Below are 13,030 nucleotides of genomic sequence, written 5' to 3' on the forward strand. Positions count from 1 at the left end.
CCTTAAAGAACCAAATAAACTGTAATGACAAAAAGCATTGTGAGCAATGCAATAATAAAAGTGCTCAAAAAACATAAAATAGCCAATTTAATGTATACAAACAATGTTGCTTAAATTTAATGCAAAATAACCAGATGTGTACCAAGTCAAGTTAAATTTATTTCTATAGTACTTTCACAATTACACATTGTTTCAAAGCATGTTAATGTTTATGATATCTTAATATCTCCATGCCTTAGTCGCATTTATCATATTAGTGCTGGGCGATAAATATTGTTTACACTTTGAAGTGAAACAAGCAATCAGATCGCTGAGTGTACTGTATGTGGATAAAGTTGGATATAATATATATACTTTTTATATAGAGCTGTGCGATAATATATTTTACATAAGCTCATGGGTAATGCAGTTCTTTACCAGTAATGGCACTGTTAAACATGATTTTTTAAAACTGAAGACGAAATAACATTGGCTGATGTTAGCAGAGCTTATGGTAGATCCGTCTTTACAGTCAGTTAGTATTAAACATTGATTTCCCTATGGAGAAAATGAGTGGGAATTTATGGAACCCGACTGTTGCCATGAGATGAATCTGGTATCGCAGCAACAGAAGTTCTAATACGGAGGTTCTGTCCTTGATGTGTAATTCTATCACTGTGTTTGAAAACATTATCTTAACTGCTTTGTAAAATCCCAATGCTTTCATTTAGGACATGAGCTCAGAACATCATCAGGTCTGAGAGGGACAAACCAAACCAAAAGCTTTCAAAAATGTATTCAAAACACAAGCATCAAACAGCAGGCCACCACCGTGTGTGTTAATGATGAAAACTTCCTCCAAAATTCAGGTGAATCTTTGCAAACAATTTCAAACAGAAAAGATCTTATCAAACTTTGATTAATGCAAATAAATGTCTTTGCAAATCACATCGACCCTGAGAGCCAGTCATTTCAGTCAGACCTGATTTAATCACTTTGTGGCAATTAAAGAGGCATGAAATTAATCTGGATAGATGACATACGGCTCAATAAAATGATTGCTGAGCAAAATGATTGTTAATTTGCAAATAAATTGCTGATAAAAATGTCAAATTAACAACCTTGACAGCAACATTTTCTGGTACTGTAAGAGATGCAAGTAAAAAATATATAAAGAAATCCCAAAAAACATTTACAGAAGCTGTAGCTGTAGAAGGCAAGCTGTCGATTCATGTCTTACCTGCTTACGTTCCCGTCTGGGCGGAGCTTGCTGCTGTTGAGGGGGAGGGGCCTGTTGCGGCTGGGGGGCGGGGTTCATGATAACAGGCGCAGGGGCAACAGGGGGCGTGAACTGGGGCTGAGCAGGGTAATACGCCCCGGCTGGAAGAAACACACAAGAGAAAATGTTAAAAATGTCTCAGACTTTGTCGAAATACCTGTGCATGGGCTTATATCAGGTCAGTGGTATTGCAATATCACCCAATTCAGATTTACTCATCCTAAACGTCACGTAGAAGAGAAAAACTGTGGCTGGCACTTTAAAAGTCTCTTAGGTCAGTTGAAGTGAAATCCTCAGAAGTTAACAGCACAAAACACTGAATTATCAGCGATTCGTAGCCAGGTAAATGCACGCACACACGCACACACACACACACACACACACACACACACACACACACACACACACACACACCACCCTCCTTTAGCAAACAAAATCTGTCACAGCCAAATTCATATTTGAACTGCACACCCTCAGAAAACAACCACTGCTCTCATCTACATACACGCTGGTGGCCTGTATAGTGGTTTTAATGTCCTTAAAAGCACAGTCCAGCCAAAAATGAAAATTCTGGCATTATATACATACTTTCTTGTCATTCCAACCCTGTGTGATATTAAATACACCAGCTCTTTTCCACACCACAACAGTTCATACTGATCGAGATATGGCGTCACGCTCCGAAAATGACCAAAAAACAGGATTAAAGGGGTCATGACATGGATTTTATTATTTTAATATGTTCCTTGAGGTTCATTTTCAACGCCCATTCTGAGCCTCTGTCTGAAATGATTAATTTTTAAGGCGCAGCTCCTTTAAGGCTTGTCAGTAAACGGCCACTGTTATGATTGGCTAACATCATTGCATAGGAAACAGTAGCAGCACCCACTCGCTACTGAAAACTCTCCATATAAACCATCATTTACAGACAAAGCATTATGAAGTCATTTATTTACGGTTTGTGATGCAGCTGCTGTAAGATCCAATACAGTCGACTGCATCAGTCAACAAAAGTTTCTTTGTGAACTCTCCATTACACTGTGCCTCATTTACAAAACAAAATGCTCCGAACAAACATATAATCCTCTGGAATGCCATTAAAATAAACCATCCACTTGTTGCTGGGATCCTTCTGAAGTCTGTACAGAGAACTGGACGCGCGTCAAAGCAAACGTTCTTTCACTCTTCCATCTGCCCTGTTGTTGTCGACAGACTCAAGCGTGTGGAGTATGTCAGAAACCGAACGCACATCTGTATTACTGTATCAGCGTAGACAGCGTCAGTCATTATAATGACTTCAGAAACCGAACGCACATCTGTATACTGTATCGGCGTAGACAGCGTCAGTCATTATAATGACTTCAGAAACCGAACGCACATCTGTATACCGTATCGGCGTAGACGGCGTCAGTCATTATAATGACTTCAGAAACCGAACGCACATCTGTATACTGTATCAGCGTAGACGGCGTCAGTCATTATAATGACTTCAGAAACCGAACGCACATCTGTATACCGTATCGGCGTAGACAGCGTCAGTCATTATAATGACTTCTGTTTGCTTTTGACGCGACACTCACATGAGTCACATCCAGTGTATGCAAATGTCAGCCGTTAAGCGAATGAACGCCAGTGGGCAGGGCTTATGGTACAATGATGTATAACTATTCGTTGATGTGATATGCAAATCCATTTTAATCTAGTGTATATTATAGACTAATATTATTTGTATTAACATTTTAACTACATATAAATCTGTCTATGAAAAACAAATGCCAAGTGTAGTAATTTACTATTTAAATTAAATTAAGAGAGGAAAAACTCCTCTTACCTAATCATAAGATCACTTTAAAGTGTTCCGATTGGTTGTTTGTTTCTTCAGTCAATCTATATGTCAAACACAGCACAACTCGCATTACTGAGGGAGCATTGTTGACCGGAGCCAGCTGAGACTAAATATAGTCAAAACCCACAGAAAGACAGACAGCAGGGCTGTAACCGAGAGTCTGAGACGGGTGAACAAGAGAAATCACAGTCACGTACCCTCAGAGCTGCTGCTGGACGCTCTGTTGCCCATGTTCCCCTCTCTCAATGTCCGCCTCGATACTTTCCCCTCTCTGTGTGTCTACACTGAACTCAACTCCTCCCTTGTCTAACCTGCTTTCCCTGTCTGCATGTGGCGTCGCAGGTCAGTGAGTCCTCTGGGTGTCGTGAGAGACACACTGAAGATGGACGGAGGGCGAGTGTGTACGTGAGAGAGATTTGATCCGGTGAACGTGCTGCTGCTGGTGGGGGTTTGACTAAAATAACAACCAGCTCCTACTAGACATCACTTCCACAACCAGAGAGTGAGTGAGCACTGATAGACTGCTGCTCCAGGCACTTTAAAACACTGTTAAAACAACACTAGACATACATTTAAAAGGTCACTTTTGACATTTCTGACAGCACCAACCACAGGACGGGAGGCGTCTGATATAGATGAGTGATGATGTGAGAATAACTCTATAACCAAAGATGAGAGAGGGTGGGAGAGATAAATAAATAAATAAATAAACAACAAAGAAATAAAGTTAAATATAAATAACAGAAAGTAAATACAGGAATGAAAGAAAGAACAAATAAAATTAAAGCTGCAGTCCGCAATTTTTCCTCTTTGTCGCCATCTCTTGTTTGAAACCTGCAATTGCAGTCATATGCGGAACAGTTATCTGTGCGTGCGTTGTGCCTCGGCACGGCTCGTCAGCGCGGATGAATCTAATGCTTGCTGTCAGTCACCGCACCGGTGTGGATACTGTACTTCAGAATCACAGATTCAACGTCTTGAAAGTGTGACCAATATAAGAATTTTCGCTAGAAAATATCATCTGAACAAGTAACATTTCTGCCACTTTTGTTCTGACCAACTGAGGAAAAAAGCATTAGGCCTACAATAAATCACGCTGCCAATGATGATTAAATGTAACGATTGCTTAGCTCGGATCATGCCAAACCATGCAAATTATTACTGTTATACTTTGCTCTCAAATTGTTAATGTTAACAACATCAGCATTGCGTGACTGTGTATTTAGTGTATATTAGCGTTACCTGTAGATTTCAATTTCTGCAGCCACTCAACTGTCCAAAGTCTTTTGCTTTTTGGCTACGGGTGAATCTCCAGTTGTCACCGATGATTGTCATTTGGATCTTTTTGGATTAATCCACCATCAAAATGATAAGTTTAATTATTTCAGCTGCTGTGAGAACAGGCTATAAATGATCCGCTACAAGCAGCATCCTCACGTGATAAAACCGACTAGCCTGGACTCCTTCCTTTCTGTTTACGGACGTGACGTAATGACGCACAGAGGAACTCAAATTTCAATGCTCAAATTTCCTGTGGAAATCCACCATGTTCTTATTATAAAACATTATTACAAGCTTACCGTTGTGAATCGAGCTAAGATAATTAGATAGTTTTGAATACTGGCTGACTATGTACTTGCTCAAAAATTGATTTTGGATAATTTTTAACAAAAAAAAAAGTTACGGACGGCAGCTTTAAATAAAAGAAAAATTGTAAAAGAAAGATAGAAAGATAAAGGAAAGAAACTTAAATTCATTAAAGAACAAATATTAAATTAATTCATTAATATAATTAAACAAAAAGGGAATTAAATAAATAAATACAGAACATGAAAAAGAATTTTATTACATTTTCTCTTATGTTTTTTAAAGAAATTAAATAAAAGCAAATAAATAAATAAAAGAAATGAAAAAGTAAATAAAGAACAAATAATTCATTAATAAAATTAAAAAATAAAACAAACAAGTAATAAAAATAATGAACAAGAAAGATAAAAAATTAAATAGAAAACAAAAAGAACAGTAAATAAAGAAAAAACAATAAATTAATTAATAAAATTAAATAAAAGCAAATAAATAAACAAAAACAGTAATCAGTAAATAAAGAACATGAAAGAAATGACAAATGAAATAAAAGAAATGGAAAGAAACTTAACTAAATAAAGAAAAAACAAATAATAATTAATTAATAAAATAAAAAATAAAAATAAAAAACAGTAAATAAACTAGGAGAATAAGAAAGAAAGATAAAAAAATGGAAAGAAACAAATACATAATAGAAACAACTAATAAATTCATTAATAAAACTAAATAAAATAAATAAAGAACATGAAAGAAAAAGAAAGAAAAAGAAAGAAAGAAAGAAAGAAAGAAAGAAATGTGAACAACAGAATGAGAGAAAGAATGACAAACAAAAAAAGAAATAAAGAAGAGAGGGAGAAACGACTACTGAAAATCTACCTCTGTCAGCTTCGCTCAGATCTTTACAATTAACCTGTTAGCGTTTCACTGTACCGCCTGCGGCACACATAGCAAAACCATGCATACACTCAAGAACAGAATGCCAATTAATTAGGGTGTGCCTTTTTTTTAGGCAAATTTTACAGTAGTGCTAAGGGGTTAAACAGGCCATTTTTTTAACTGTACCTTTAAGACTTTTATACATTATGAGCTCTGACTACTGAATAAGTGTTGATGTGTAAATGGGCGGTCATTTGTTAATGTGCTCAGGGTTGTGACATCATAACCATGACTATTCTGGAACAATTTGGCAGTTACCACGACAACAACCAGATTGTTTTCAGTCAACAACAAAATAAGTTCAATAATTAATGGGGAAAAAGCCTCTTTTGAATCTCACCAAAATGAATGAAGTCGATATATAATCACATAGTGATGATTCAAACCACAGGATGCTGAAAAATTCTTTCCCACTAGTAGGAGCACAAACACACGTTTGTTTCTGTGAATTGTGGGGACATTCCATATGCGTAATGGTTTTTATACTGTACAAACCGTATTTTCTATCGCCCTACCCCTAAACCTACCCATCACAGGAAACTGTGCACACTTTTACTTTCTCACAAAAACTCATTCTGTATGATTTATAAGCCTTTTGAAAAATGGGGACATGGAGTAATGTCATACCCATGTCATTATACAAATTTGTGTCCTGATATGTCACACACACACACACACACACACACACACACACACACACACACACGGAGAGATACATGGATTTACTGCTTCCTCTCTCCGTACATACCGTAATCAGCCGGGCTTGTGCCGGGGTAGAAACCAGGAGAACCGGCCACCTGATACTGCTGAGGGGTCACGTATGAGGGACGGTACTGACAGAGAAACAGAGAGAGGGTTTGTGTTTTACTGCACTGACTCATCAAAAACACACACAGTCACCATTTGAGGTCAGAGTGAGACAATCCCCATTTCAGACCATTTTTCTATCTGCCCAACAACCCTCCCCCCCTTTTTAGTGTTGCACAATTAGGAACGGTACAGACGGTCAGCTGACTGGGACAGAGTTTAAAAAGGGGAGGAGTTGTCAGCAGAATCAATACACTGAAGAGTGTGTGTGTGTGTGTGTGTGTGTGTGTGTGTGTGTGTGTGTGTGTATAACACATTTGAGCAGAATGTCCTGAGCAACTAAAAATAGGGATGCTCATAATTAACTGGTTAACTGTTAAATGACAGTAAGAATTTTGACTGAGTAATACTATCAGTTAAACGGTTTAAAAAGTAATTTGGTTACTATAAAATAATATAGTTAAAATGGTTTATATTAAAAGTGATGTTATGGTTAAAAAAAAATATGCTACACATATAAAATTGGGTTTTTGAGAGAAAAAAAACATATGCATACAAGTCGCATTTTATTATTATATTATTGTAAAATATCGGTAAATAAAGTGAAATACTCCATTTATGGTCATACAGATAAGAGTAAAACATCATTCGAAACTGGGTACATTTTTATTTCTGTAAACTCACAATAAAAACAAAACGTGTTAATATTTTGAATTCGCTTTAATTTTTTTATTTGTTATTTTCAATTTAGGCCTAATTTTAGTACTTTTGTTGTGTATTTTTGTCATTTTTAATAGTTTAGGTTTTTATTCATTTTCAAGTTTTATTATTTATTAATTTTGAATTAGTTTTAATTTTTATATTTAATTTTTTTTTTTAATTTCAGTGTAAGTTTTAGTACTTTTGTGTATTTTTGTCATTTTTATTAGTTTAGGATTTTATTCATTTTTAAGTTTTAGTATTTATGAATATTTTGAATTTGTTTTAGTTTTTAGACTTTCTGTTTTCATTTGAATTGTTAAGTGTAAGTTTTAGTAATTTTGTCATGTTTATTTGTTTTTTATTTGACTAGTTTTAATTTAATTTTAGGTTTTAGTATTTTTAGTATTAATGTTTGGGGTTGTTTTTTATTTCTATATGTGTGTCTATATAAAAACAAAATGTGTTATTGTAAAATAAAGAAAACAAACAGGATGACTCTTTCTGCCATCTTGGTTTACTTTCCGTGAACTTGTTTGTGGAGCATGTCACAAAAATGAACTGAAAATCAGCATATACTATTTGTCACACAGATTTTTATTTCGTTTTGTTAATCTGTTAATTATTTAAGTGAAATATACTTCACGCACTTATTCATTTTATATATTTATGCTTTTATTGTGTTTTTCTCTATTCAGTGATGTTACATTATGGATTTACATGTGATTTACCTGGCCAGGTATATAGTAGGCCGTGCCTTGTGAATTCGGGAAGCTGATTGGTTGCTGGGGAATCATCATCATCTGGGAGGGGCCAGTCTGGAACACATGAGGGGGGCGGGCTCCGTGCGGTGGAGGGATGGGCCGAGGGGCGGAGCTTGGCTGAACACGCCCAGAACTGGCGGGTAAAGTGGGCCGACTGGTAAAGTACGGCTGAAATGAGAGAAAAGCAAAGAAAGATTGACTATTTAAGAAATAAACACTGCATCAAAATTATACTGTAATCTAAATCAAAATCTACCAGTCACACATAACACTACTTGTGGACATACAACTAATCACAATTCAAATTAGGACACTATTAAAAATAAGTATGTGCTGCAGTAAATAAAATGATTTTGATACAGTCAGGTTGCAAATCTGGGGTGCGTTTCCCAAAGCGAACTACGGTCACAAGTTCCGTTGTTACCAATAGAGTTCAATGGGACTTACGACCATAGTCGGCTAACGATGCTTTCGGGAAACACACCCCTGGACAATTCAGGTAATGCAATCACTAATTTACTAATATATAGATATTGCAAAAAATGGTCTTCCAGCCCTATTTAACCTGAATGAGTGTCATTTTTTCAATTCATCAATGATAATATAGTTGAATAAGTTGTTTAATTTGGAAACGTCATATTATGAAAGTAAAGTGGGTTTTGAATAGTGTTTCACACTGACTTTAAAGAACAATTTTTGCAAAGGGGAAGAAAAACATGTAAGCATTACCTGCAGTGACCTGAATCCTCCCTTCAGCAGCACCAAACACACACACACACACACACACACACACACACACACGCAGCAGAAGAGCGAGAGAGAGAGAGAGAGAGATGGAGAGTGTGTGTTACACACCGGAACAGAGCAGCATGCAAACAAACTAAGCATTTTAGCAGTGTTGAGATGAAACCAAAAAAACCCAAAAACCTACTCTAAACAAGTACACAAGCGGCACAAACGGAGACGTTTGCCAGCGATGCGCTCTTCAGTTACAGTCGTGGTAATAAGTAACCACAGTACTCGAAAGGCTGACAGAGTTTCCTTCAAAGGTCTGTCATTAACCAAATATGTTGTTAATCAGGTAGCTAGATATAAACATGACTGCAGTTTAACTAACTTTCTAAGCAAAATTTTCTTCTGCAAGATTCTTGTTGCCAGTGCAACATTTCTAATTTTTATTTAGTTTAAGTTGAGTTACTAAAAGTAATAAAACTTAAATTGTAATAAAAACTACAGTCATATTTTAAAACCACAAAACTAATAAAAATGACAAACAAAATTACCAAAACTTAAACTAAAATTAAACTTAAAAACAGAATCTATAAAAACTAATTCAAAATATTAATAAATACTAAAACCTAAATTAAAAAAGTGAATAAAAAAAACAAAATACACAACACTGTTACTAAAACTTATACTAAACTTAAAATGAAAACAGAAAATATAGAAATAAAAAACAACCCAAACATTAATACTAAAAATACTAAAACATAAAATTAAATTAAAACTAGTCATATAAAAAACAAATAAACATGACAAAATTACTAAAACTTACACTAACAATTCAAATGAAAACAAAGTCTAAAAACTAAAATTCAAAATATTCATAAATACTAAAACTTAAAAATGAATAAAATCCTAAACTAATAAAAATTACAAAAATACACAAAAGTACTAAAACTTACACTAAAATAAAAAAACTGAATATAAAAATTAAAACTAATTCAAAATTAATAAATAATAAAACTTGAAAATGAATAAAAACCTAAACTATTAAAAATGACAAAAATACACAAAAAAGTACTACAACTTAGACTAAAATTAGGCCTAAAATGAAAACAACAAATATAAAATTTAAAACTAATTCAAAATATTAATAAATGCTAAAACTTAAAATGAATACAAAACCTAAACTAATAAAAATGAAAAGAACTTGCACTAAAATGAAAATGAAAGCAGAAAAAAAAAAAAAAAAAAAAAAAAAAAAGTAAAATATTAATAAATGCTATGACACACTTGAGAATACCATGCAGAATTCATTCCATGTGACACTGATGTTTCAGGTCTTGTTCAATGTATGTGTGTGTGTGTGTGTGTTTGTGTTAGTACCTGTTGTGGTAAAGTTCTAGGACCTGAGGCAAACTAGAAAGAGAAAGCCACACACACAGGTCAAAGGTCAAGAAACTGAAGCAACACCAGCCACAAAAGCAGAGAAGAGATCTCATTTTCCCAGAAGCACCTCAGTCGCACGAATCTCACACACAACGAGAGGTCAGGAGGATGCAGGGCTACCTCTGAGCTCAACTGCAAATGTTCGTGTGATATTAACTCGCTGCTAATTCTTCTGGTTTGTCCAAACATGTCAGGCTAGTTATTCAACAAGTTATATCAACACTTCACCACCTTGGAATTATAAGGTTCTATCAGCATTCTGAGCAGATATTGAGCTTCAAAGTTTTTACATTTCATACTCTTTTGTGAATAGAACCTTTTTGTTTTCCAAAAAAAGGCCCAAAATATACACAACTTAAGAAAACATCACAAAATGTAAACTTTAGAATAAGACTATGTGAATAACTCAATTTTGACAAAAATTTCAGATTGAACCTTATAATTCCAAGGTGATGAATTGTTTAGACAAAACTCCCATGAATCTCAAGAAGTTTCTGTACGGATCCTCCATTGAGCAAAAATCCCTTTCAAAATCTCCAAGATTCACAATACTGAAGACAGATTAATATATATACAAAACATAAACTTTTGTTATTTCAGTTAGCTGTTAAGGGAACATTTCTAATTTTTTTTAGTTTAAGTGTAAGTACTATAACTCAAAACTTAAAACTCAAAAAAATCAATCAAACTTAATAAAAACTAAATATTTATTTTGATAAAGAACAAAAACTAATAAAAATGACAAAAATACAACAAAATTACTAAGACAAAAAAATTTTAAAATTAAAACTAATTCAAAATATTGATATTGAACAAACACTGAACAGTAGGATTTTTAAGATAAAACTTAGATTGATTTGATTCTATCATTCGCAATGCATTTTGACAGAGCTTCCCAAAGTTTTTTTTCCCCACTGGTCATAAAAAGGATGAAAATAATAGTTTACTAAAAACATGGGATAAGGTAATTGTTTACCTGCTTGTCATGTGATTAACAAATCCTTAAAATGTTGTGATTCATCTCAGAGTGGGCTGGTTTGGCTCTTTATTGAAAAACTCTCTAAAATGTAGGGCTGCCCTGACTAAAGATTTTTCTAGTCGACTAGTAGTCATTCATTTAAGCCATTAGTCAACTAATTGCACAGTTATATTAATGTAATTATTTAAATATACACTGAGGAGAATACTAAACCATGATGAGCATTTAATATTTTATATATATATATATATATACAGTGCTTCCCACACATAGACTTTACTTGGGCGGGCCGCCCACGTATAATAACGGCCGCCCAAGTATATTTGGAGACACATTTTTTCTTTTATTGTTTTATCCACTTATATTTTTATATCCGCGCTAATAATGAAACCATCCGCGATCGATAAACTAGTCGTTTCATACCTGCTCGTTATGTGTGCGTCAGAACTGTTTACTCCCGCTGACATTCCCACAGGCGCTGCATTTTGCAAAGTCACTAGGCGGCGCTGTTGTTGCGCGTTCTACAAGCTCGCGCAACAGCGCTTCAGACTGCTTCAAAGTGATTCTCAATCAATAAAAAGCGCAGATTTATGCCAAGCGATTGCTAATGAACTCAAGTTGATGAATTATTACAATGTCTACTTTATGGCCTTTATATAAAATGTTTTAGACGATTGTAAGAATCTGAAGGATCAGCCTGCAATAGTACAGACATTTCAAAATAAGAGTCCTTTGTATTTCGGGCTTGTTTATAATTAAAAGTCACATGCTAAGTTTTTTCTTTTTCTTTTGGGCATTATTGGTATTTTGGTTACACAAAAAATTGTATTTAATTTGATTTCCATTTAATTCATAGTAAATTATTGTAGTCTCCCCCACAGGAAGAAAACACTTTTTTTAAAACATTATTTGACACATATATTATTCATTTTAAAAATTTTACTAGTAAAATCTGTGTCCCATTCACTGAGAGAGACACTATATGACAGCAAGGAGAACATAGGAAAATGTGAACCATTTAAATGCTGTAATTTTGCATAATTTACAATGCATAATAATGCATAATATTAGTATGTAATTAAATGCAATATGCTATGTAATTAAAATGAATTTCAATAAATAAAAATACTGTTAAAAATCACACATTATTTGTTTGTCACATGTAGTAGACCATTTTTGTGCCATGGGTAATAGGAGGATTTTTTGCCCGGCTACCACCGCAAGTATATTTCAAACCTGTGGGAAAGCACTGATATATATATATTTAGGCGCAATATATGCCTACACAAAAACATAGCATTGTTTACTAATAAACTAGTGTTTTCTGAATCAGTGTTGGCTGCAAAGATGAAGTTGACGATGCTGACTCGGGATCTCCACAGTATAGTGAACGCATCTATAGAGAGAAATGCACCTTTCATACGGATTATATAAGCCTATTACTTTCAGAGTTAAATTGTTTTCTTTAAAAGTAGACATTTCAAGCCTTCTATAGATATATTTCTTATGTCTACACTAAGTTTCGGTTCATTTTTGTGACGCACTCCAAAAAAAAAGTGAACGGAGACAGAGACGGCAGAAAGCGCATCTTGCTTGTTTTGTTTATTTTACAAAAGCACAATGTTTTGTTGTTGTGAGTGCACACAAATAAAAGACCCTTTACAGTTTTGAAAGATGTATTAATCTTATCCGTATGACCAAAAATGATGGAGTATTTAAAGTTGTTTCCGCTGTTATCGGGAAATGATCGCACTGGAGCCTCCATGTCATGCAGTAATCGCGCTATACTTCAGCTTCACACTCCGCACAAACACTTGGATTTGCACCTAATGATAGTGCACATTTATCTACGTTAGACAGATGAATGTTTGGATTTCCTGCCCGACATACTGTAATTACCACAAGGACCCGCCGTTAATGATCCGTCCCACACGGACTGCGTAACTTAGCCACTTCCTGTGGAGTTTTTAATTTCTGTGACTAAA

The 13,030-nt window shown here is 34.6% G+C and overlaps 1 protein-coding gene across 3 annotated transcripts in view; it reads right to left on the reverse strand.

Annotated features, from left to right (window-relative positions):
- The window catches only part of wu:fb16f03 (eukaryotic translation initiation factor 4 gamma 1), a 49,829-nt gene that overhangs the window by 27,319 nt on the left and 9,480 nt on the right, over positions 1-13,030 (reverse strand). For 2 of the 3 annotated variants that reach the window (XM_048161050.1, XM_048161051.1), the window contains exons 4-8: positions 10,004-10,036; positions 8,624-8,644; positions 7,862-8,062; positions 6,373-6,457; positions 1,220-1,359 (exon numbers count right to left, since the gene is read on the reverse strand). In XM_048161050.1, coding sequence (XP_048017007.1) covers positions 1,220-1,359; positions 6,373-6,457; positions 7,862-8,062; positions 8,624-8,644; positions 10,004-10,036 — 480 coding nt within the window. The remainder of the gene's footprint in view (positions 1-1,219; positions 1,360-6,372; positions 6,458-7,861; positions 8,063-8,623; positions 8,645-10,003; positions 10,037-13,030) is intronic. The other variant, XM_048161052.1, reaches the window with a different exon arrangement.

This window comes from Megalobrama amblycephala, linkage group LG16, assembly GCF_018812025.1.
Source record: "Megalobrama amblycephala isolate DHTTF-2021 linkage group LG16, ASM1881202v1, whole genome shotgun sequence".
In the NCBI taxonomy this organism is placed as follows: Eukaryota; Metazoa; Chordata; class Actinopteri; order Cypriniformes; family Xenocyprididae; genus Megalobrama; species Megalobrama amblycephala.